The sequence below is a fragment of the Notothenia coriiceps genome, unplaced genomic scaffold (genome assembly GCF_000735185.1).
Source record: "Notothenia coriiceps isolate Sejong01 unplaced genomic scaffold, NC01 NC01_scaffold00018250, whole genome shotgun sequence".
NCBI classification, from domain to species: Eukaryota; Metazoa; Chordata; class Actinopteri; order Perciformes; family Nototheniidae; genus Notothenia; species Notothenia coriiceps.
The window spans coordinates 22,532-49,223 of record NW_011350951.1 but is presented as its reverse complement, the minus strand read 5'-3'; the positions used below and the strand labels follow the sequence as shown (position 1 = coordinate 49,223).

The window sequence follows — 26,692 nt, the reverse complement described above, 5'->3', positions numbered from 1 at the left end:
AATTTACCTTTAAACCTTTAAAAAAACAACGCAGATACCATAGCAGTGCATTCATAGGCTAAAATGGATCAGTGGTGTGTCATACCTGAGCTTCAGAGATTATCCTTCACAACCTCTGCTACGATGTTCCACATCTCATGAACAGAAGGGGGGAAATGTAGAGGTAAAAATGTGTGGTTCCCATGGCAATGCAGTCAGAAGAGGGGGAAGTTCTTATATGGTCAGGATTATTTAACTCCGGAAACATAAATATGACAGGCCTACAGGTAGTAATATGATGATGATGATGATGATGATGATGATGATGATGATGATGATGATGATGATGATGATGATGATGTGACGACGATTACATTTATATTATACATTTAATATGTATATTATACATATTAAATGTCTATGTGTGTGTGTGTGTGTGTGTGTGTGTGTGTGTGTGTGTGTGTGTGTGTGTGTGTGTGTGTGTGTGTGAGAGAGAGAGAGAGAGAGAGAGAGAGAGAGANGGGCGGGGGAAAGAAGGGGTGGTTGACAATATGAGGAGGCTCACGTGACGATCTTTTAAATTCCTGTTCCCCTGCAGCGCAATTTGTCAGAGCGAATGGTGTCTGCTTGCCTCGATGCTCGTGCGCATGTTACTTAATGTTCTGTTAACAATATCTACTACAATCAGGGTCTTGACTGCTTGAAAACCTCCATGGTTCGCCCGGCTCTCTTCATCATGATGTTATTACAGTTGTGAGCTCGCTTGTGTCTTTTGTTTTTCCGGCTGAAGCTACTGAGTGGACTGGTACCAGGAGGAGGAGGAGGAGGAGGACTTGGTTCCCCTGCCTGAGGGAAAACCCGAGCAGAAAAAGACAATAATGCAACATTGGACTTTGCTCGTGTGTTATTTCTGTACTGATAGGGTGGTTTGAACGGACTGCGGAAATACAACACATTATTGCTTTTGTTTTCTTCAATGCACGGCCACTAGAACAGAATACGAGGAAAGCGCTGCAACGTTACAAGTCCGGGATCATCACCTCAGACCCAAGACAGTCCTCGACAAACAGGGTGTAACCCTAAAACCCGAGGCAGGATGTCTTCTACGAAATACAAGAAGGATAAGGAGATCATAGCGGACTATGAGACCCAAGTGAAAGGTGCGGTGTGGATGTGATGTGTGTGTCCGCTCTGTGTGCATTGTCTCTGCATAGGCTGCCCATCCAACAGCCTGTTTGTCAGCCTGACTTCCCTGTGTTTGTTTTGTTCTTTTTATTCCTGTAATATACTGCTTTCCATCTCTGGATTAGCGTTAAACCAGAGAGCATGCATTGATTGACTCTCCCCAATGTGATAGGTAAACCGTGACAGTCAACCCAATGACAAGAGGATCAGAGCTAGGGGAAAACCTAGCCCTTATTTTTCTGTATCTCGTGTGAAAAGGATTGTCATTAATTCAACATCAGCCAAAGGGATTTCTTTGTGCTGATGTTGATTTATCACAATGAGTGTTAGCTTCATTGTCATGCAGCTTTATTGCTGGGCAAAATGATCCCTGTTTTAAATCAGTGCAGTGAAACTAATTGTTTTACATTTGGTATGAGATGTTGGTCAAATGTAGGGTGCTAGATTTAATGCATTCAATTAATATTCAGTGTCCTGTAATGGCTTGTGTGATTTCAATGTGGTTTAATTCAGCTGATTACACTCCACTCACGTTCTGCCTTTGATTCATAGTGATTGACTGTCTCCACCTGGCAACATGGATCAAACATTCTGTGACTTGTATCTTCATAGACTCCTTTACCTGTGACAAGATTTCAGAATGCTTTTAAGCTGAATACAAATATGCATTAAATGAATTCTTCTGTCTAGTTTGAAAGTAAAATGGCATACTGCACATACAAGCAGAGTAGACTGGTTATGAGGGTTATGACCAGTCATTTCTCCAAGGGTTCAGTTTGAAGGCCCCATTATAGCACTCTTTACTCTCTGTGGTTTCACTAATGTTACGCCTCTGGGGCTTCAGCTGATCATCCCCCGAGTCATGTTCCAGTCCGGTCCTTTAGATGCTCAGAGCGTTTGGCTTTATAGGATTCCTCTATAGGCACATTCTTCTTTGTATATACGCTGCTACCTCCTAGACTTTCTGTGGCTCTATAACCTCAGTTCTGTCTTGTGGCGAGCACTGGTCATTCAGAAAATTGCCTCATTTCTACCGCATCAATGGCTATCTTATTTTGCTGCTTTCCACTTTACTCCAGGCCATCTTTTGGTAATTCAGGCATCAATTATTCATCTTTGATACAACTGTGTCATGGGAGAATTACTCTTGTTTCATTGAGCTAGGCCCTGTGTGCTGCCTCTTTGCATTAGTCGAGGCCCTTGAAGTGTGTGAGGACCAAGTTAATGTTAATTTATGGAGAACGCTGCTTGTTTCTCATTCACAGCTGGTGTGTTGCATTGCCTACAGACACAGAGGGCTCTGCTCCCACAATCCCCCACCTCACAACAATGGAAATATTATGAATTGAAGCAGGCAGTGAGCAAACCGTAATGACATTCGGATTGGAAATTGCACCTGTCTTCCAGTGAGTTATTGCTTTATGGTTAATGTGTACATGGCACAAGGGGCCAAATCATCAGTGTGTCATTGATTGGGTCATAACAAGTTTGCAGGGTTGCTTTATTATGCATGAGGGCTAATAAATCCAATAAAAAAAAAAAACACTTGGTTTCAGCAGCAGTTTAATAACAAAGAAACGCTGCCAGTCAATATGCTATTTTAATACATATACTCACATTAATAAAGGTGTCCTTAAATGTATTGGCTGCAGGTGTGGAAGCACAATGTTATATTTCCTCTATTACAGTGTAACAAACCACTGCTTAAATCTTAACACACAGCTATTAATGAATTCTGGACGACCCTTGAGGCTGGCTGCCAAAGCCGAGGTCTCTGAAGGACCTTGGGAGATGGTGTTCACTTTATTCAAGCTGTTCAGCTGGCAGAACCTGCATTAGCATGTGAAAAGAGAGGGCTCGTACGCTGAACAGAGAGAGCCTGACTGAGGAGCTTAAACTCTGTTTTGTAACTTACCACCATGTGGTTGCTGGACTGCAGCTCTGCCTCCTCCTGTTTGCCAGTTTAATAGGCAGCTTGTGAAGTGATGCCCTCTGGGCTCAACCATCAGCAGCTGTTTAACATTTACACTCCAGATTCTGAGGCTGAAATATGCCTTTAGTATAAACTCAAACTCCCACATCAGTAGAGCGACGATGAAATGAACCATCACGTTTTATTATATCAAACAGCGACCATAAGTTAACTGGTTGGCGCTTCAGAAACAGAGAGGATGATAGCGGTGGGGAGAGGCAGTGATGACATGCACGGGCTATAACTCTGACTCCATTGTCTTCCACACAGCTCAGTTGTATTAAATTGGTCTTTTGTTTACATATTTGTGCCGTACTGTACTTTGACGTGAGGTACAGCAGGTGGCCTGTTCTGTTGGCTGTGTTCCCTGAATCCCCCTCTGCAAAGATTTCTTATTCATTGCACGAGTGCAGCACAGTTTTCTGTCTTACCGGATCCTTAGAAGTTGTATTTTTCCTGTAGCATTTTGCAGATAAATGTTTGATCAATGATAACACGTGTTGGCTTGATGTAGGAAAATTACACCAGCATTAATTTGCCTTTCCTTGGTTTTCCTCCAAGCTTGTACAGCTCAGATCTTGGAAATGATTGCAGGCAACTGCTTCGATATATTTTCTTTTAGTGTCCTCCAGAAAACACACACGCACACGCACTGACACATGTACACAAACTTGAGGTGATACTGAGAAGGAAGGGTGGGCTTTACACCTCTGGGTTTAGGTTTTTTCTTTTGCTGGTCTATGCCAGTTCCTTTTTCTGCCAGACTAAATGAAAACAAATTTGACCTTCTAAGCCAACCTAAATAAAAACCTGAAAGAAATTTGACTTGATTTCCATCAATATGTAAGTGCTCTGCATGGAGTGTGTACCTAGTGTGGTCTAAAACCATACCTGTCATCACTTACATCAAAATGAACATACTGTGTGTGTCGTGTTATATAATGATCCTTCTAAAGACCTGAAAAAAGTGTTGTCAGTTTGGTTAAATGCTGATTAGATTTACGTGAGACACCAGGTTGGTCTGTTTGTTGATGCTCCAGGCTACAGACAGATCTGCTGATTGAGGTTAACGCTTAAAACTAATTACAGTTCTTTTATTTTATTTGGCAAAGCACCAATGATTACTGATCATGGTGTCTATTTGAACTTTCCAACATTGAAGAAATACCTTATGATAGGCTTATTACTGGCACTGAATATGTTGGTTATGAGAGGCTGAAAATGTGTCTAAATGGCATCAAAAGACATCAGATGTACCATCATGGTGTGATGTTAGGTAGCTATTAGCATCCTGCTGGGCAGCATGAAGCTGTCCGTGTAAAAAACAGTGTAGGAGAGAAGTGGTGGCACTGACTCACCGATAGCTTGTTTGGCAAACCTGCTGCTGAGTGAGAGAACATTTGCGCTGAAATCCTCAAGCTATTTAGACAGAATAATATGTTCTGCAACAGCTTGTTTATTTTACGATCCAATACATGTTGTGTTATATACTGGGTTGGTTTTGTTTGTGTGCTTTGGTCGAATCAACTGGCAGCTGAAGTTGCTGACTCAGTTAAAATTGCGTGATTTCATTCTATTTATATACACTTGGTCTTAAAGGAGAAGTTTGAATAAAACTCATATTCACTTTCATGCCGATGGATAGATGAGAATGTTTAAACATATCTGGTGTGTTAGTTTTGAAACACGAGGAAAGCTAGCCTCGCTCTGTCCTTTCTGCATATAAAGGTCACTAAAAAACACGTTATAACTATTCACACAATACCTTTTTGTTGCCCCTCTTTCCTGTTTGTAGTCTTTTTGCTAAGCTAAGTTAGCCTAATACTTAAAGTACACATATAAGGTTGGGATCAATCCTCTCATCAAATCTCTGCGAGAAAGTGAATAAGCACATTTAACTATTCTTTATGGACCTCATTATGTTTTATTAAAAGGAACAAAATGTATATTTCTCATGGTAATATAAGAGCCAACAAGTCTTCATTATCTTATGTTAATTCTTCTTTTGTCTCTATCAAAGATGTACAATATATTAGCAAATGTGGCAACAAGTGTAGACATCACCTGTTATCGTAACCCTTCAAACACTTTCCTGCCATACTGTACCACATTATGCACTATACAATCATTTAATATATAGTTTTGTATCAGTCCTCCTGACTTTGCTGTCTCTGTTTTGGTGTCTGTAATCTCAGAATGGTGGATGCAGCTGTCACTTAAGAAATTGAGAGTTTGTTCTGTCCATTTCACAAGAACTCAGTAGATAATCAGCCTTTCATAAAACGGGTGATCTGCCAGCCATGGATTATCATTTAAAGCAGGCTCAGAATAGTTTTTTTGTTTGTGTGCTGGCATTGATGAAGTAGACAAGGGTTCATTGAGACAGAAAAACAGTTTCCTTTTATTAGTTATTTGGTGCCAGACAGTGCATGATTTCATTTCTCTTTGCTTTCAGTCTTGTTTGCTGAAAGAATGCTGTCTGGAGAAGTGTAGCTGTCCTGTGTTATGAGTCGAGTAATGCACTGCTGTTTGCAGGGGGACTAAATGTTCTCCTAAATGTATTTTGGCTTTAGTTGTGAAGATATAATGTTCGCAATTGGATATTGACACAAACGGCAGAAAATTAACCTGGTAAATATTGCCATCATGCTCTGTGTGCGAGAAATTACTTTGACCTCATTTGAAAGTGATTATGGCTCTATTCGTGTTTTGTTTTTTTAAGCATTCAAAATAAAGTTTCATAAGTGTATCTCAAGAAATCCATTGGGTCTCAAGGACAATAAAGTACCACAATGCCTACGACTTACCAGCTTTGAATAACACAAATGAAGGGAATAAAATAAAATCTAAAAGTTAAAGGGAATTATGACATTATTTGACTTTATTACCCAACAAGCATTCATGGTGAGATGAAGCAATAGTTGATACAGGAAAGAAACAAATTAAAACATACTTCCTGCTGAGAGACTGTAACCTTGGAAACAGAGGAAACAGGGCATTTGTGCAAAAATAACTCAAAGGGAGTTTGAAAAAGTGACTATTTGATATGCTAATTAGTTAAGCTCTTCTAGTGCAGGCATGGGACCTGCTAAATTAACTTTATTATGCACCCATGATTCACAGGTCCCACTATAGACTTTAGATAATTAAAAAGCGTACCTATTTGCAGCTCACAAATCCCTCTCACCCACCACTGATGGTAGAAATAGAAGCATATTGCACAGGTTCATTATTTTAGACACAACTGTGGAATTTTGTTACTTTATTGATTTAGTTACTGTAGAACATCAACTAATGATTCATTTTCCTTAAAGCCCAAGGTGTAAAAAAATAACATAAAAATAAACAGCAACCCTATGCTATTTATTCTTTATGATAAACAGTATAGGTTTATTTCTATTTCACAGTTGACTGTAATGATGGTGTCCCCCGGAATGTGCAGAGCATAAGGAGAGGCCTTATTCTCTCTCAATCTTATTTCAACTGAGCTTTACTCTATTTCACCTACTTTGAGAAAGTGAAGAGCTGTCCTTGTGGTGATCTTGGATCACACACTGCTTTATAATTAATAGGATCAATTGAGTCATTTAAAACTTCCATTGTATTTCTGATAACCATATGCGCTGGAAGTATTTTATTTGAATTCAATGCAATTAGTGTTCAGGAGGAAATAGTGAAATCAGTTTGATCGCTTTCATCAGTGGGAACCTCATCAGCTTTACATACGTAAACCATGTCGTACGTGCATCCTCACTCAATGCTGCCACCTGTCCACATCCATCAGACTCCGCCTCTCCTCCAATAAGCTGCTCCTCGGGGACTGGTTCACGCCTGTGTTGCCATGGAGACACCATTCACCCTGGTCCTGCAGAGATGGATCCTGGAAACGGCGATGATGGACAGCTAGACTCGGAAAGGGCATGTTTCCGGATGTAGTTGAAACGCTTGTGCTTCTCTGAGGCATCAGACTCGTATAATGTGCAGACACGTGACGGCGACACAGGCACCAGAGAGGAAATCAATTTCAGCCAGCGATAATTTGCACTGTGAAGCAGAGCAACAACTGATCGTTAAAGTTTATTTCACTGTCATCATGAGTTGGAAGTTTCCTTCAAAGCAGTGGGGGTTTAGCGTTTATCATTGTTTTCGAGGCTCGTACAAAAGAGCTCTTTATCAACAAGCTCATTGCAACAGATTGTTTTTCATGACAAGAAGCAGTTACCTAAATAGCTTTCATTTCCATTTAGAGGCAAGTGAGGGAAAACTATGCATTAGATAAGCTCATTTGATTGATTTTTTGTCTGACAGAACATCTAGTAGAAAATCGGATAAACCAGCAGATAATTAGGAGGGGAGGATTAAGAGTGAGGGACGACCCAGAGACTGACAGCTGACATCTTGCTGTCAGACGCTCCGTTGGTTCACCTCTGCTCAGCCATTGATTGGTTGCAGATCCTGTTGTCTTATCTTTCAGTACATGTGCTGCAGCAGTCAGGGGTAAGGAGGTAACAGGCGAGATAAAGACAGACAGAGAAGAGCCTGCACTGACATCGGGGACGTGCCCTTGTGAATAAAAAAAATGCATTAATCATTAGGGGACTTAAAACGAACCAAGAAATGGGGGATTCATTTAACGACTGGAACTTGTATTATGAGTCTAATGTGAGGGACAGAGGGGATGAATAAAGGTCTGGATAAGGGTTATGTTTGTATGTGTCTCTGCAGTGTAGAGCCCAGATACTGCAGAGCTGAGTTGGGGATTAGGTTAGGAAATATTTGGCTCTGAAGGGCTTGTGTCTGGTGGTGTGTATGCGTGTGTTACTGCATGCTGATGTGAATGCCCAAGGACGTGATTATCAAAGTGTTTAATACCTTGTGAGGCTGGTTTTGATTTATAATTGATCTCCATTACACTGCGACATGAAGTTCTTTCCTCCACTCTGACTGCACCAATATCTTAAAACACGAAGAGGAATGACAGCTTCTTGTTGAGTCATTCAATCACTCGAAGGTATTTCATTTAATTTCAAACCTTTATTTAATCAGATTGGTCCCTTGAGATCATATATCTATTTTTCAAGGGAGACCTGCAGCATATAGGTTCCACATGAAACACAAAACAATAAAGGACATCATACATTATGTGGTATGCTAGACATGGCTGCAATTATTCGTAAAGAAGGCACAAAATTCCACTGAAACCCCACTATTTGCGAGATTATATTTTACCCTCATTGCGCTGCAGTAAAACAATCCATCTTTCCTGCTCCTCCTCTGGCAGCCTGGCTTCCCCCGCTGCCCCCGGGATGCTCTGCAGAAAATCCCTCTTACTCACTGCACTCCATGTTATCTTGACTTCATTGCGTCAAGACATCACATGGCCCTCTTAAACAGCAGACTTGCAGGAAAATGCTGCAACAGTGCTTCACCACTAGTGTCCTGGATTGACTCCAGAAGGAGGCACAGATTTTATTTGTATAACCTCATAAGCGACGTCTTGTTCTCAGCCCATAAATCTGTCTGTCGTACATCAGAGGCAATTATAACTTTTTAAGCACTGAGAAAAAGGACATTCATTTAGATAAAGGCAAACAAAAAATTATTTTAAAAAAACATATTACAAATTAAGTTGAACAGAGGAGGCAAAACTCTTTGTAGATTATAACATGTTTTTTTGTTTGTATAGCAGAGGCTTTTTTTGCCTGTCCAACTTTCCAAATGCTATTTTCTTTTGACAAAATATGGCACACCGCCTTTGTTAAATCTTAGGTTAGGTTTCTTGTTTGTTTGTTTGTCTGCACCATCACAGAAAATGTCTTTCCTGATTTTCATGAGACTTATGGGCAGGATGTAGCATGGGCCAGAAAGAGAACTTTACATTTCAGATGCAAAATAATTGTACTTTTGTAAACGTAAGATCTGACAAAGCACTCTGAGAGCTCCAAGAGTTTTGCTTTTTTCATTTAGAATAACCAATATATGGAATCACTCAATAAAAACAACCCTAAACTCCAGCCAAACACAGATTCTCTGAACTTTCACAGCTGGAGAAGGACTGTTCTGTGCTTGGTAAATAGGTCCAAAAAAAGCCTAAGCCAAAAAACATGTAGTTCTATTCATCATTCAAAAATGTCTCTTAATACTTCCATAGTGCATATTAATGATTGAAGCTTACTTGCTCTGTTAATCAAATGTTATACAGACATTTTTGAAGGAGCTCAGCTCACATATGATATTGGGTGGAGTGCAACAGTAGAGAGTTTTCAGTTATTCATCCTCGAAACACCACCATCCTAGGCGGTAACACAGCTGCCAATACAGGATTTTGTCTCTAAGGGTAAAAGTTTAGGGATCTCCAACATCCTAGTATTGTCTTCAGAGGGTTTCCTGTGCTGTGAGGAGACAAGTGTTCACTGAGCTTTCAATTCCTGTCCTTAAACGGTGTAGGGCAATTATATTGTAAAGCAGGTGTCCAGTGGAAGGGTTAGGGCTATAACGGTGATGTATGGACTCGAGGTCGGGAATTCATGAATTAATACTGTGTGCTCTCATAACATGTCATATACAGTACATTTCATAATGAAGCTATAATTTACAGAGCAGCAGTAATGAACCACTGTGCAGAACATTATGACTATTGACCTCAGCGAGATAATCAGACTCGCCTAAGATCTTAAATTGATGATACAATTAGCATGAATATGTATATGCACACAAAAAAACGTTCGGACTAAATCCCAGTGGTCGGCAGACAACTCTTGCAAATATATTGCTCCATCATTAGTTTAGTATCACAGAAAGACACTGATTACTAATTTGTATTTTGATTATTTCAGCTTTTGGGACTTACTTTTGCTTTTACTAAACAGTATTGCAAGGGAGTGGCAGTGGACTTTATAATTATAGCCTAATAATAAACAGCCCAGAAGCTGTTTTTTCTTTTTATGGGAAACGACTAGAATGACACAGAAAACCCATTTTCCATTTCATATAACAGAACGAGAAGCAAAAGGTCCTCAATAAGCTCAATTACACAAGACACAATCTAATTATATGATACTCTCACAAGGTCCTTCAATTATAGCCTATTATAAAGCTTGAAATGATTAAATCATCATCCAGACAAATAATTGTGGTCTTGTTTTGGATGATCCCACCAGACTTTGAACATATTTCTGCTGCTCCTCATCCCCCTTTTCTCCATCGGCCTTTTTATCTGAAGATAACCCCCAACTCGGTTCTCCACAAAAAAAAAAAAGCAGATGGCTTCATCTTTAAATAGAAAGACATAGAGGCAAAACGCAGTAGGTCTGCCACCAATTATAGCTTCATGTGTAATCAAGCAACAACATGAATGTTTAATTTCATCACTTTGAATCAAATACATAGTTTCTTTGGTAGGATGCACAAATAATCCCACCTGGACTTTGAGAATTTGCCTTGAAATCAACTCAGATTGTTCTCAGACACAGTTTGAAATAATGGGGTCAATAACTTTAATACATTTACTGTTTTGCTCTTTAATACATGACTCACTAATATTGTAATAGTCTAACTGGCTGCTAGTTATTTTTCATTGCATACATTCAGTGATGTTCGCATATGGGATTTTATTATGTGACCTATCTAGATTCATCTAAGGGAGCCGCTAAACTGAAAGTGGGGCATCCATGTTTACTGTAGCATTTTAATTTGTGGTTCAAAGCCTTGCTACATACATGTCAGAAAGGAAGCAAGGAATGAGGCTGTGGGTGCAGATACAAAGACCTTTATGCTAAGGATATGTATTATACAGATAATATAGAAAATGAAAGATCTTAAATATCAAACATTAATCTTTTGAAGCACTTTATGTTTTGTGGTTTGCCCCACTAATAATGTTTGAGTATCAGAATCCTAACTGAGAGTTTTATCTATGCCATAAACCGTGGTCATTGTATTTGTTTACATGGCAAATCAAGGAAAGGCAATTATGAACATCAGTCTTTTTCACTTTCACTTCAGGACTACATAAACATTCTCCTCACAGATGTAAAAGAGCCACAGAGGGGTCCCTCACTTTGTTTAAACCACAGCCATTGAACCCACTCAAAGAGCTGGGAGTACTTAGGGAATAATTCTCCAGTTTCTCTTGGTTCCTGAGAGGGAAGGGCACACTGCTGGTGTGCATGACCTATTTTTCCAACTCATCTGTCAAATGCAGAGCTGCAGCTGGTGGTTCAGAGTTCCCCTTTTGTGAAAGAGTGTTTTCAAAAGTCCTCCTTTTCACTCATGCACATCGGTGTCACATTTTCCTGGGGCATTTCTCTTGGCTCGTCTGTTTTGGCACACTTTTTTTCTCGAAAAAAAACATATCAAACAAGGAACTGCATTTTTGGGAAAGTATTTCTGTCAGGATTGAAGAAGTTAAGTGGTATGTCCCACTAAAAACTGAGCTTTAAGCCCTCAGAGCTGAGAGGGAAAGGGAGGCCCCCGGGTGAAGGGGAGGGCTGGGACAATGGTTAACCACAGAGTGAAGCATGCCGCTCGAGGCAGAGAACAGGCGGCACGACATCACAGGGAGAAAAAAGGCTTGCCCCCACAGCATCACTGTTGCAATTCAAAGTGATGGCAGTGTGAGTCTGCATGCATCATCTTTAAGGCTGACCAAATCACACCCCCGACATTATGGAAACACAGTCTGTGTCGCTGCAGTGGTTTCACCATTCAGTCAGCGGCTCATCTGCCTGGCAGAGTGGTGCTGCCATGGCTCATGTATAAATCTATCCTTAGTCCTTTCAATGACTCATGAATGTAACTCAAGGATGTTACAACATGCAATGACTTAGATTTAGGAAGTCCATTTTTCAACTGGCGCTTTCAAGTGCATGGCCATGAAGACCTTTTTGAAGACAATACAAACAAATATTTAGGAATAGTGGAAATAAATTCTCTGCAGCACAGAACACGATTGTGTATTCCTATTACTTTAAATGAAGGACTCACACATACGATATACACACTTTTATCATCACAAAGTTTGCATGAATAATTCCAAAAGATACCAAGAAAAACACTGAAAGCATGAAGGTGCTTTGATGAAGCGCCGCTCGGTGTACTGTAATCTTGGATTCTTGTAGTTTTCTTTTACACTTGACACAGTAACTGCACTGAGGCAGTGTTTGTATGTGACAACAAAACCTCTTTTATATGAGATGATCAAACAACATTTTGGTTTCTAATAAGAGATGCTCATTAGTGGGAGTTTTCCTTCCCATGGGAAGTGACACCACTCATCCTGTTTGCTGTAGCCTCTTCCATCAGGTTGCATTTCTGTTCTGCAAAATAGGCCTTTCTCTCTTCCTGAGTGAAGGCATGCTGATGACAGCACTACAAAGACGAATCGGGTTTCTCTCCTGGGTTTCTACTGGCATGAAGGATCTGTAGTCTGCCTGGCAGCGTCTTCTTAAGGCGAAATGTAACCCTTATACTCGCTCCAAGTGGGGGAGTGCATTAGGTTCTCAATAAATCAGTTTGATCTCACAGACCTACACTCAACCGTCCCTTTACAGCCTGGCATGGAGTTTCAGTGGTCATTCCCACGCTCAGCAAGAGGCTTTGTGCTGCTGATGGTCTGAAGAAGTATAATGAACAAAGCTCTGAACATTGCATTTCATGATGATTCACTGCATTCACCAAAAGTGTGTGAAGATTGTAGATGATTGCAGGACTGCTCGGAGTGACATCACATACAAGTCATGCTTTACATGTATTTTCCCTTTAAATATTATTAGTGCACATTTTGAGTAGTGCAAAAAGTCCCATCCTAATGAGTGTATCAAAACTGATATTAACTAACTATGTATGTAAGTCTTAAGGCAGCAGGTTTCTAAAGATGAGTCATCATGTTGTGTTTTGAACAATTTTTTTGGATTGCTTCATAGTGTTAACGAGTGTTTCTACTATCTTTATATTTATATAACCTGTAGTGTTTAATCCCTCTTAACATATTTGTCTTCAATCAAACACTTTCAGTATGTGTCAATGTAGAAAAAAATGTACAGCTTGAAATTGGTTTGTCGAAGAAGAATATCTGAGAAAAATAATGATGTCTCATCATGATATGTTTTTGAGAATGTTGTGCAATGTTGTGACAGCAGTACAAACAGTCCTCTAATATGCTCTTTGTTTGGTGTTTCGATGCACAGAGATCCGTAACCAGCTGGTGGAGCAGTTCAAATGTTTGGAGCAACAGTCCGAGTCTCGGATCCAGCTGCTGCAGGACCTGCAGGAGTTCTTCCGCCGCAAGTCAGAGATTGAACTGGAATACTCCCGCAGCTTAGACAAACTGGCCGAGAGGTTCTCCTCCAAGATCCGCAGCTCCAGGGAGCACCAACAGTTCAAGTGAGTGTCCCTCCCTGCAGGCTGGAGATGCAGCCAATTGCTGCTGAAACTGTTACAGGTGCTGTGTGTGTGCAAGGGCGTCGGGTTGGTTAATTGAATGGTCTACAAAAAACATAAAAATACTGACCTCATACGCATCCTCTTCTATGTGCATCTCCACAAAAACACTGTACTCAGCTGCTATATTTCAAATATAATATCTGATTGATGTTCATAAAGCTACTATCCTTTCTCCTTTCAACATGTACTGTACTGTAGACCACAGGAAAGTGACTTTATCCCCCTCTCAACACTTCTCTATTTATAACCTGGCTGTAGGACCCAGCCCTGCTGCTAATCACAGTGCCTTGTTTGATTACAGTGCAGAACTATACAACACACTACTCCAACATGATCATGTACTGTAAGAGAATGTCCATTATTACAGTCAAGATCTTTAAGGTGTCTTCAAAGTTCAGCTGGTTGGTTCTGGGGCGATGCTGAGGATGCAGTTTATCAAAGAGGTTAAAGACTGTTAAGACTTTCAGCTCTAGAAACACTGAAATACGCTGGTGCAAAAAAAGAGATGTCTTTTGCACAGAAACCACCACTTTGGTACCATGACTCACACGGGGCATGAAATGAAGCACTGCAGTTCCAACAGTCCAGCACCTGGGGCGAGCAGGCAAGTTTATTTCTGTTAGTTTACTCTGGAAACGGGACACTTACCCAACTGTGACCTGGCAGCAGATCTTAGACAATAATCTACATTGACCTTTATTTAGTCTACGTTCTGATTTTGAAAATGGAACTGGCAGGACTGCGATCCTCACATTTAATATTTTGAATCTTAAAGTATGTAATATGAAGACATCTATCCAACTCTTAAATGCTCATGGTTATGCGGCACGACAATATTATAACCAGCATGCTCAAATGAAAACAAAATAATATGTTAACACATTTTGTTATCAGGTGTGAACAGACTTTTTAGTCTGATACAGTAAATGCATGTACCATATGAATACTACAGTAATGTAAAACAGAAGGAACATAATTCCTGTATGTTATTCAATAAAATAGAGTAAATGAATCAACAATTGGTACGTTTAATTACATTAGGGGGTAGTGCAAACTACTACATATGGTTGTGCAGCATAGTGTATGCATGCAGTACTTTTCTGCTCTTATTTGGAGAGTTTGGACAACGCCAGTAGAGCTTCTCTGTGAGTTTACTTATGATGATTATTAAAAACTTTTACTGGAGTTACACACCAAGGGCTCATTGGCGCTCTGACACAGAATAAGGAACGGTAGAAGTGTGTGTATAGAACGTAAATGTACAGTACGCAGCAGAGCTGTGTGTGAAGTGGATGAGGATTTGAATTCGTAATTGAGTCCAGATGTGTTTGAGGCGCTTCACTGTGCTGTCTTAATCTTGTAGTATGGCTGATATTAGACAGAGCTGTGCTGCAACACACTGGCTAAACCTTTGGACTGCACAGTAGATTTGTATCCAATCACTGGCGGCAGGTGTTATAGAAAAATACCGCATATAAAAATATATTACCCTTTATCCGAGATCATGGCAAATAAAATAAAAACCGAAGCCAATAATTGTCCAAGTTCACACATAGTTCAAACATACACACGCATGCACACAGTTGAACAATATGTGCTAAAGGTCTAAACTGGACCTGTGAAACCACAGAGGAAACGTGGGTGAGAGGCTACCACCCATACTTGACATATATAGATGATGTAATCAGTCACACTTAACATCTGTGTTGCCTGTCCTTCGTACAACACACACTCTTTACAGAATGCATTAGTATCAAACTGACTAATATTTTATCCAAAGAGAGTATTTTTATGCTCATAACGTGTTTGCACCTTGTACTGTGCACTCCTGTGAGCAGACAGGCAACCACTAATCCTTGTAATCAGCTGTGACACACCCTGTACTGTGCCCTCCCTCCCACTTTAGTGAAGTTTAGTTTATAGCAAGCCACCAAAAATGGAACTTTGCTAGAACACAATTTGTGGGTTTTTCAAAAAAAAACACTCTCTGTGCATAAATCCCAACCATAAGCACAATCAAAAACAGTAAAAAACAAAAGTTTGTAGGCCTTTAAGCCTTTTGGATTTGATCCCTTTATTGATTTGATTGATATTAATGATCTTTTGCTTGGTATTGGTTTTCACTAAAAGGATGTTCCCATGTCTTGTGATTAAATAAAATTAGGAAAATATAAAAAAGAATTACTCCAATAGGTTTAGTGGCATTTTAAGAGTTTTAAATATATTTTGATGATTATTAAGATAATCTTGTAAACCACATTATTTTAGAATAATTACAACAAGACATTTCACATCGTCCCAGGAGTACTTCAGAACATCATAGCATCTTGTGCCAGTTAAACTTACAGTATATGTTTTAGAGAGCTATCAAAACTGAGCGTTAAACTTGAGTCATTTTGACCAGGGCAGACTTCCATATGTGCTGGATCACAGTTACAGTCTGTTGGCTGAACCCTCCCAGTGCAGATTCATTAGCAAGCTGAATGCCACAGTGATTTACAGCTACTGCAGCTTCAGCTGCACCGCAGCAACCTGACCAAGGATCATTTTTGCTTTTCCCCTTTACCTCATTTGCCACAGTGAAAAGAAACACTGAAGGGTTACTGAGCTGCTCCATGCTGCAGTTGCTACGCCCAATAGTGCACCACTTCCTTTCTCTTTCTGGTTCACAATTCCTGAGAGACAACAGATAACTTGATTATAACTATGGGGTAGACATTTCAGGGTATATAATGTGTGTGATTTATAATGTAGCACATCAAATTAGAGTCGATTGGTATGATCCATCTGTCATACATACAGACATATTCAGACATAAAATAGCACCATTAAAAAGACATCTCATGCAATATTGATATGGACAATAACCTGTCTGGTAGAGATAAGACTGGGCTTGTTGCAATGCCCAGATTGGTGTGTGTCTGTGTGTGTGTGTTTGTTAATCTCTTTGTGTGTATCCAAGTGATTGGTTTTGGAGGAGCTGGGGGAGAAAAGTGTTGTGTATCCGTACAGTGCCAGATCTTTGTACGGTATATTTTAGTTTTGAAGCTACTTTTTCTTATTTCTAAGTGATGTCTCTGTTCATTTCATGGTCAGCAGGGTACAGCTTTGAAAACCATCAATGGATACTTCAGCTTGCTTCTTTTAAAAGCAGTTAAGAGTTATGCAGCCTGTGTCCAGAACGCATTTGTCTTTAAAGGGCCACCATGAAAAGTGTGAATGCTTTAGTTATGATGTGATTATGATGAATGATGTCTGCTGCAGTAGGATAGTACCGGATGATGTTTTGTGCACTGGCAGTATAGCTGTATTCCAACTACTACTAGCTTTTGACCTAATGTGTGAATGCAGTTGAACCATGGCTGCTCTTAGGGGCCAAAGGCAAAAAATATTAAACTATATATTTTTTTAAGACTTGATTTATTTCAACACAGCATTACAGTCCATGCTCTTGTCAGCTTGACAAATCAAGTTGATGTAAGTCAGCATGCACAACATCAGTAAATGTTTTTCAGATCTTGTCAACTCTTCATTGAAGCCGTGCTTTGCTCCACTCTGCTCTGGTTCCTGTGTCTGTGCAGCTGTGCGTTATCAAGTGTTGGCAGTATGTCTGCTCACACAAAAATGTGCTAAATGATGTGCAGATCAGCACTAAAGCCCTGCTTGAAAACAGGGGCAAAATGAATTTCAATAGCAAAGCTGGCTGCATGTGCCCACGTTCCCCTTGTCTTTTGAAACTGTGTTTGGCTCCTTCTCCTCTCCTTAGCTGTTTCATTGATAAGCAGCAGGCAGGCAGCGTGGAGGGGATTAAAGGCCTTCACAGAGCCGAGTCCTGGTTTGATAAATACACACTTCCTTCTGGAAATCCTGGCTCAGACACATCATAGGCCCTGGGTGATTAGATGGTGGCATCCACTGCAGCCATGACTAAAGCAGATGCACTATTCCATATAATGCTCACTTGTCCAGGGTATGCACATTATGGGGACAGCTTGCCATCATTTTGTCCTTGAATCAAAGGATTAGAGCAATATTGTCCAACCCTACACTCTTTCATTGTTTCTCTTTTCACTGTCTCTGTCTGATCTTCTTCATGCTTCATCATGCATTCACAGATGATACTGCATGTATGTGTCTGCCTCACAGAGACAGTGATGCAGTGCAGAAGTTGTTAAAACCATAGAGACACCCAGGCAGTGCTTTGCAGAATGAGACGGATGTAATAGGATGCCAGAAAGCTGCACTCGTCTCACCTCCTTCTCACTTCTCTAGAGACTCTCAGAGTTCATTGTTTGCCTCCTGTATGTTAATGATATCCTGTGTATAAATACCGAGGGCATGGAGCTATCCAAATCCAACCCTTTTGAAGCCCTCTATATTAATTGACCCGCGGGCTTCACGATTGATACACAGCCTTTTACAGGAAATCGGCAAGGAGAAGTGGTTACAGAGTAGAGATTAATGAGTTTTGCTCAAGTTTTGCTGCATGCTGAAGTCAATATTTTGTGATAGATTGACCTCTGTTTAAAGAGCTGGTACAAAAAAAGTATTGTCTCTTTCCCGTAAAACGAGTACAGGAGCTACATTTATTGCAGTGTTAAAATACTCCCAGACATGCTGCTAGTACACAGGCCTAATTACCGACCTTCTGCTCCTAATTCCTGCGAAATGAGGACAGCGACTTGGGAAGAGAGGTTTGGCGTCCTTTGTCTATTTCTGTCTTCACGCTTTAACCCTTAGCATTAGGAATATGTACGTTTTTACATTTTCAGACCTTGTTATTTATTACCATCATTTTAAATATTTTCTGCCAAATTCATCGCTTTGGTCCAGACTGAACTAAACTACCTCAACAATAGTTAAATAGATTTCCATGTGTACAGACATAGTCATAGTCCCCAGATGATACATCAAAAATAACTAAGTAATCCGCAGTTTTTTCCCCTCTAGTGCCGCCAAGAGATTGAGATGTGACCTTGAATTAAACCACCATAAAACCATAGGATGGATTGTGATTTACTTTTGGTACATTCATGCCCAATTAGGATGAACTTTGATGATCCTCTGATATTTCAACCCGTTTTTACTACTTTAATCGGTCTGCTTCTGTGGTTTATATAATGTGTTTTTTTGCTAATTAATGACTGCTGAAACAGCTGATGTGAACATAATAACACACTAAACTAAGATGGGGACCACAATCAACATTAGACCTGCTGATCATCAGCTTGGTAGTATTGTTATTATCAGCATGCAAGCACGCTAATGTTAGCAGTTAGCTTAAAGCTCCCTTATGTTATCCAAAGGCACATCATGTCTATAGACTCATGGTTTTGTTTGATGCATTATGAACATACTTATGCTATGTGTTTGTGTAGTTCCTGCTGATAAAAAAGAAGAAGATTGAAGTACTGATACTGAAGAGGATAAAAAGAGACACAAATTGGAGCCTGCTTAGTGATGTGATGAAGCATCTCTGACCACTTTTAGGGATTAGCAGAGAGCAGAGGTGCTTTTTTTCCTTAAACCTTTCAACCACAAACAGCAATTAAACACAGAGGAGCTGTGTTGCTTACAGGAAGATATGTCAGTCAAGCAGAACAGAGACATTAGGCCATCCAAGAGTAGTGAAGGAGAATCTGGTTCTCTAAACCCATGATTTCCAGCAAGTCTGGTGCAGCTCATTTTTAATACAGCAAATTAATGTTCAATTTAATCAATTTATTATTGCAAGGCTTTAATGGGGCGTGCTGGATTTTCCATAATAGCCAATTAATTGACTTGCAAAAGGCATCTCAGGACAACTTCTCTATCTAATATAGCAGGCCCAGTAATAAATGTACATAAGATGTTTTGCCATCCTGCCTCCAGCTTACTGCCGTGCACTGATGCCTGGAGAACCATGTGTTGGTGTTTGTGTCCTTTCAGCCTGATGTACAGTAAGTGCGTTTATGGGCAGAGTTGAGTTAAGGAATAATGGGTAAAGCACTCTGGAGTAGCTGGATATCAACTTCATTAGATGTGATTAGCATTAAGGAAGCTCTCTGAAGGACGGCTCTTTGATGTTGGTGCTGCTCATCTCCTCTTTCTGCTCCACAGTGAAACACTATCTCCCAACCCTTGCCCTGGCTCGCTCCCTCCTTTGCTTTCATTTCCCATCTTTCTTTTTCTCCCTCCTCAGGGTTGGTTGATCGATTAACGCTCAGATAGGATCCATCCAGACAAGGGTATGGGGTTTAAGGGGATTGTGTATGTGTCAGCTTCCTTGTCTCAGCCTTGCTCTTTTTATTGGAAATCACCAGAGGCGGAGACAATTTAAACTGATTATGCAGCAATCAGAGCCCATGATTCTCTGGTCATTATGGTCACCAGCATTAATTTATATATTTACAACAAGTTGATGCCTTATAGGCGTTGTCTTTGAGTGTGGTTGCAGGAAATTATGAAGTGAGGAAGGAGGACATTCACTTAGTAAAGAAAATAAGTTTGATATAGTCATTTATCACCCACATCAGTATGAATTGTACTGTATTAACTTTGTTGATTTCCTAACAATTCGTTCATCGGGCATCAAAATCTGTTAAAAAGTTTACATTCTCCAATACTTTGGTTAAACCTTATATGTATACTTTCGCCGTATGCTAAGATGGTCACTTCACATTAGCATCCTAGCATTGTCATTGTTAGCATGATAGCATGCTGATTTTAGCATTTCAAAACACGGCTGTGTCTGATTTTATCCTCCTTATGCTGTTGACTCTTATTCATCTTTAAATTAGGATAATACTATATAAACTAAACATGTATAACCACCTTTACATACAGTTTCTAACAGTCCGGTATTTTTCTTGTTTGGATTCTTTTTCTTCAGGAAAGACCAGCACCTGCTGTCCTCAGTAAACTGCTGGTACCTGGTGCTGAACCAGACGAGGCGAGAGAGCCGTGACCATGCCACCCTCAGCGACATCTACACTAACAACGTCATCCTCCGCTTTGCACAGATCAGCGAGGACATCATCCGCCTGTTCAAGAAGGTCAGAACAACTATCATCCTTCTGCATTTGTTTTCTGCTGCTCTCTTATTACCAGTGCTCAAAAGGTCAGATACAACAAGCATGCCAAGCAAAATGCTTAAATACATTGTTTGTGGTTTTCATCTTTCCCTTTTTGTTAGCTTTTAGACTTGTTTTAACGCTTTGTTTTTAAAATCTACTTCTCTACTTTTGTGCTTAAATGTATCCAAAGCATACAAACTGATGCTAGCCCAAATAAATGTGGTGCGTTGAGCTTTGTCCCAGCACATTTTCATTTAGTAGAAGGTGTATGAGTTGTATTTGGCCTGCACAACAGCATGGGGAATAGTGAAGCTGAAAACCCCTCACCCAACACCCTGTACCCCCTATAAGTGTGAGCAACATCTGGCTCAATGTCAGCACATAGCAGGGATGACTGAGGTCTTATCCAAACACCAGAACCCTGTTTTCACCTTGCAGGCTTTTCCTGTAGGGGAGCTGCACTCTGCTTACTGGGCTCCATTCAGATATTACCACTCCGTTGGTTTAAGTCCTCAGTGTCCTCAGATATGTTTTCAATACTTGAAAGTATGAATTGATGGCTTTGCTGCTCATAGCTGGCAGACATAAGGCAAGGCAATACATAATGCATGAAAAACATCATGGTGCACTGCAAAACATTTAAAAAAGGTTAAATGTAAATAACTGAAATAGCTTGTCATATTGGACATGACAAGGAGATCAAGGACAAAAAGGTAGAGCTTTCGTCAAAAAATGTATCCAGGGCCTGTTTAGCATATAAATGACAAACATTAAAATGACTAAATATTAATGCAATGAATGTAGGAGTGTCAAATGTAAGCCTGTTTTATGACTCTCAGTATAAGTTAATTGCAAAGATAACATCGTAACATAAACTATAGCAGGTGCAACTCTGCTTCTTTTCGCCTTTTCATATAGGGAAGATTATAAGAATGTTTACTAACAGGCATTTCTGTAAGAGCTGCTACAATACCACCCGTCACATCTCTTACAGTGTGTTGCATCATGGTGCTTCACTTGCTGGTTGAACCCTCCCTGCTCTCCCTCTCTCTGCAGTGCATGCTGCAGTCTGTCTCACTTCAGAGCCACCGATGCATACAGATGCCATTCACCAGCTGCCAAAGCCCTTTGAGGATATTCCCATTTATCACATTCAGTCCAATGCTTGTTCGACTAGGACTTAAAACCTCAATACACACAGAGTAACAACATAAAACCCCTTCTGTGATATTAAGGTTATTTAGTTTTTATGTGTCCATGCCTTTCTTATGCCAAGAATGTTCTTGTTTTGGTTTTGTTTGTCTAACAGCAGGATTATGGAAAACCACTGGCTTAATTTACACGACACCTGGGCATAGGGAAAAGAACCAATTCAGTTTTGCAGAAGATCTTAATCACAGGACAAATACATAAATTATCTTTCACTTTCATTACCATTGCGTGATATGGCATAGCCTTGGCGGAGGTCTGTGCTCTCTGAATGTGCTTCTAGTTTTATTATGTAGCTTAGTGAAGACCTGTTGGTGCAAGATTCCATTTGATGATTGTTATTTTTTGGATGAATCGTTACATTTATGACTCACTAGTAACATGTTATTTCAAGCACAGTTAGAGTTATTCACATCAGGGTGCGGACAACATGTTTTGTGTGTGTGTGTTTTTCTTTCAAAGAAGCTACTCCTTGTTTAATGAACCTGTAAGAAAATAAAAATGATATTATATTATAAAATGATTCATGTTTGAAATTACCATTATGCATCTTGCTGAGTCACTATGATACCAGGAGTGACGAGTCAGCTGTTGACGTTGTTGAAACTGACACTTATCACTCATAAACATGGCATCAATTGCGTTGACCTTTTTACTTTTAACTCAACAGTTTCTCTTTTCCTGTCCGTCGCCCGTAAAGACCCTTAAAATCTTCCTCTTTTTTTTTTTCTCCAATGCAGGGTTACAGGCTCTGCTAAAGACTCAAAGTGAAATAAGACCATAATATAGAAATATGTACCTGCATGGTTTGACTAAAAGCAGAGAGAGAAAATAACATGGGAAGGGTTGTAAATAATGTGCCAGAGTTAGCATGGCTAGCATGCTAACAATGGGGTTCACTTTTTTATAATACAGTGTTATACAGCATTTGACTGTCAGTAACCTCTTTAATGTCCTCTGCTGCTTGTGTTATTTCTCCATAAAGTGTATATTGTCTTGGGCTGTACACCTCTGAGGGAAACAGAACAAAAACAAAAGATTATAGAGCTTAGCTGCAGAGCAACACTTTTCAGAATCAGAATCAGAAATCCTTTATTAGTCCCAGAGCGGGGACATTTACAGTGTTACAGCAAAAAGTGGCATAGCAGGTATAAAGAGGCATACATTAGAAGAATAAGCTAACTTCTTAAATGTAGAGAAGAGAAGAACACATTTGTTATAGAATACAAATTATGAGCACTTTTACATTAGAAATAGCATTTCAAAGTTAACCACAACTCATGGTAACAATAAAGAGAAAATATGAACCTGTATAAATGTATTAGAAGACTAAATAGTTAACATTTAAAAATTCGATCTCAACCATATCTTCCTATAGCTCTGGGAAGTTGTGAGAGGTGTTGCTTCTGTTTTTTTGAATGTGTCAGACAGTCACACTGAGACATGCGTGTGCTGTTGGTGCATTTTCTCACCTCACTGTCTTCAAATAAAGGCTTTGCGCTTCTCTCCCACACAACAGACATTATTAGATTCTCTCTGTCATCTAAAGTCCAGGTGTGTCTAGAGTTTTTTTTATTACAAGGCTTGCTGTGCAGTGAGATGACTGAGTGTACAGTTGTCAAGAGTAGAATTAAATTTGCAAAACATATTGAAGGTAGAAAGAAAGGATAAGCAATATTTTCCCTGGGGAAATATGGCTTGTTATCCACTAGCATGCTATATCATCAATTTTTATGAATCTTTTGTAGAGAACAGTGAAACCTCAACACACGGTGTGTTTATTTTTCAAGAGCATGTAACATGTTGTCTTTTTTAATGTTTTGAAAGATATTAAAATCAAGTCAAACTGTATTTCTATAGCAAATACAAAATAACCAAAAGTGAGAATCGATATTGCCCTGATATCATCACTGTGGAATACTTATGTTATATCGTGACAGCCTTAATCTGAAGTGGTCGTCTAGTAAAAATTCTGATCAAAGTATTTGGGATTCATCCTTGGATGTCTTTGAATAACTATCAGATTGTGTGGCGATCCATCCATTAGCTGCTGAGAGACTTCACTATGGCTCACTAAAGTCACAGTGTCAGCAGAACCACTTGGGTTTGCTGGTCGCAGCTGAAGGCTCAAGCTTTGTTTGTTGGCTCACCCTTGTCCTTTCCTCCTGCTGTGTTTCAGAGCAAGGACATTGGGATCCAGATGCACGAGGAGCTGGTGAAGGTGACGAATGAACTCTACACTGTAAGTAACACACGTGTCTCCTCCTGATTGATCACTCACTTTATCGCGGCACAAAGCTCATCCAGGTATTATTGCTCTCTCTGTCTTTCTCACATTTTATTTCACGTCTCTCTTTTTCTGTTCTCTTTTATTACCTTGCTTTGCATGTTATGAACTATTTCTTGAATGAATGAGTATTTTCTTTTCAACATTAGACTTTGGCTTGGGTGAGCCTACCAAGTAAAGCAAATACGAGGCCCACTGTCACGGCCAATATGGCTATGTTTAGCTCTGGAAGCACCAGTACCAAGAGTATCTTTAGATTAAGTCTCATTAAAACACCACTGCCATCAGACCACCTATTTGTGATATATACCAAGTTTACAGTTTATTAGGTACAACTAACTGAAATGAATGCAGACAAATGTAACTGCCTTTAAATAAATCTTAAGTGTGCAACCTCATGGTCATTTTGAAGCATGTCATTTGTGGTGCTGTCACACTCTTTTCTGTTAAACTGAGAGGAGAAGCTCATGAGAGAGTTTTACATAAGATATTTGAAAGGGACTTCTTATAAAGATAGTTTGTTTAAATGTACTCTATAGCTGCTGAGCACACAGGGGGTTAGGATGATGATTTATGTTGTTAAGTGAGAGAATGATAGAGGCTGTTGTAAATGATGAAATGGAACATTACTTTCTCTCCAAGTTGGACAGTTTCTGGGCTTTGAGTCACTTCAACATCTGGTGGGTTCTTCAGCTCTAGTCCTGTTAAAGGGTCAGATGACTGGTTGTGTCTATGGAGGCCTGTGAAATACCTGCATGCCTTAATACATGAAGGTATCGTCCTGTCAGAGTGTGTTTGCAGTTATTATTCATTTTAGGTCACCTGCTATAGCTCTGCTGCTTTGTTGCATTGGATGTCACCACTATGCTTTCCTCTTCGGAGAGTTACTATAGGGAGAAGTTTCTTTACTGGTACAATTTGTTTTCTTTATTTTTTGGTTAAATCTCCTTCCGCTTCATTTTGAGATGGAGAAAAAAACATCAGCACAACACAGCAGATTTTTTTTTCTCAGATTTCTCGCAGCCCAAATAGCCTTTTCCCTTATTTTCAGCAATAACTCTCAGGCATCCTGCAGCTGCTGCCCATACATTTTAATATACAAAAATAGCGGATTGAATGTATGTATGGATGATTCCCGTCATGCTTTATAACCAAGATGTTTGGTTTTCAAAACATCTACAGTATATAACACTTTTAGAGGGCAGTATTTAAAGGCAGCATGTCTCCCAACCCACATTTTCTCAGTTGGGTTTTTTAATGGAAAAGCAGCATCATTGTATCCCCGATTTATTTTTACTTTCTGAAACTATTTCTAAAACCCTTCAAAATGTTCTATTTAACACTAATTCAAAACTGAATTGTTAATAATGGGATTTCCTGCAGTAAGCCTTGCAGATAGATGAACATATGTTGGGAATTAGGACATAATGTACTGGTGCTGGTAGGATGAGTAGGAAGGAGGGTTCATGCCCACTTACTGGACAAACCCCAGGCAACTTCAGCAATCTTCTGCTCCCTGAGGTGAAACACAAGAGATGGCATGGCTGCTTTATATTACTAAATCATCTTAGCAATGTAAGGAGAGTTTAACTGTTAAAGGCCACTGATGGCAATTCTTCCCGAGCTTGCAATCTGTACATTTTGAAGTTGCAATAGGTAAGTGTTATGGACAGCCAGGTATAATAATATAAAGGTATAAATACCGAGGTTGCTATACTTGACTTTATGTCTTAACTGTATATCAATTATAAAATGCAAGTATTGTTTCTGAAGGCTACGTCTGACAGAAAGTTTGGTTTAGGGTTTCAGGTTTATGAAATCCTGTGGAAATATATTGTTATTATTCACCTTTTTATACTTTTTTAAAATGTCTGTTTCACCCATTCTGCCCTCTCCGGCTCCGGCTGAGGACGATGCTGCATAATGAAACTCAGATGGTCCCTCTTATCATGCTATACTTGGCCTCAGCCGCAATCTGGCTGAAAATTAAAAATCTAAAATTCTCTCTGAACATGAGGATTGTGTGAATTGTGGGAATCTTCACAGCTAAGAAAAGAAAATGATGATGGTTGCAACAACACAAAAATCACTTCCTCAAATTACAAGCTTCAGGTTGGACAAAAAAGCACCAACTGTACATTTTGACACTTTCTCAGACTTTTATTCCGTTTATTAACTTCTGTTTTTAAGCATTAGTTTCCATCATAACCTCTGACAAGGTTTAACAATGCACAGGCGGCAGAAAAGTTATTTCACAAATGACCCTCAGGCAGCAGTGACATTCATTGTCTGAGGGGAATGAAGGATTGTTTTTCATGACTTCAACCTTGTTAGTATTTGTGCAGAAATAGCTGAATCAATAGCCTGGCCTCATGGTGGTTGCCTTGTGGTATTTTGTAATTGTTTTCACAGGCTGCCAACCAATTCTATTCAAGGAAAACTGTGAAGTCCCATTAGGATCCCAGTCTGCTCAGTGAGAGGTAAACTGTGGGCTGAAGCTATTGTTCAAACGTAGATTAAAGTATGGCGCTGTAGCGTGAGTATTCTTGAAATTGCAGAGCA

The 26,692-nt window shown here is 39.7% G+C and overlaps 1 protein-coding gene across 3 annotated transcripts in view; it reads left to right on the top strand.

Annotated features, from left to right (window-relative positions):
* Positions 1-581: 581 nt before the first annotated feature.
* Positions 582-26,692, top strand: part of LOC104950922 (SLIT-ROBO Rho GTPase-activating protein 3) — a 47,615-nt gene continuing 21,504 nt past the window's right edge. For all 3 annotated transcript variants that reach the window (XM_010777521.1, XM_010777523.1, XM_010777522.1), the window contains exons 1-4: positions 582-1,139; positions 13,324-13,519; positions 20,451-20,613; positions 24,023-24,085. In XM_010777521.1, the coding sequence (XP_010775823.1) occupies positions 1,076-1,139; positions 13,324-13,519; positions 20,451-20,613; positions 24,023-24,085 (486 nt within the window). In that variant the 5' untranslated portion in view covers positions 582-1,075. The remainder of the gene's footprint in view (positions 1,140-13,323; positions 13,520-20,450; positions 20,614-24,022; positions 24,086-26,692) is intronic.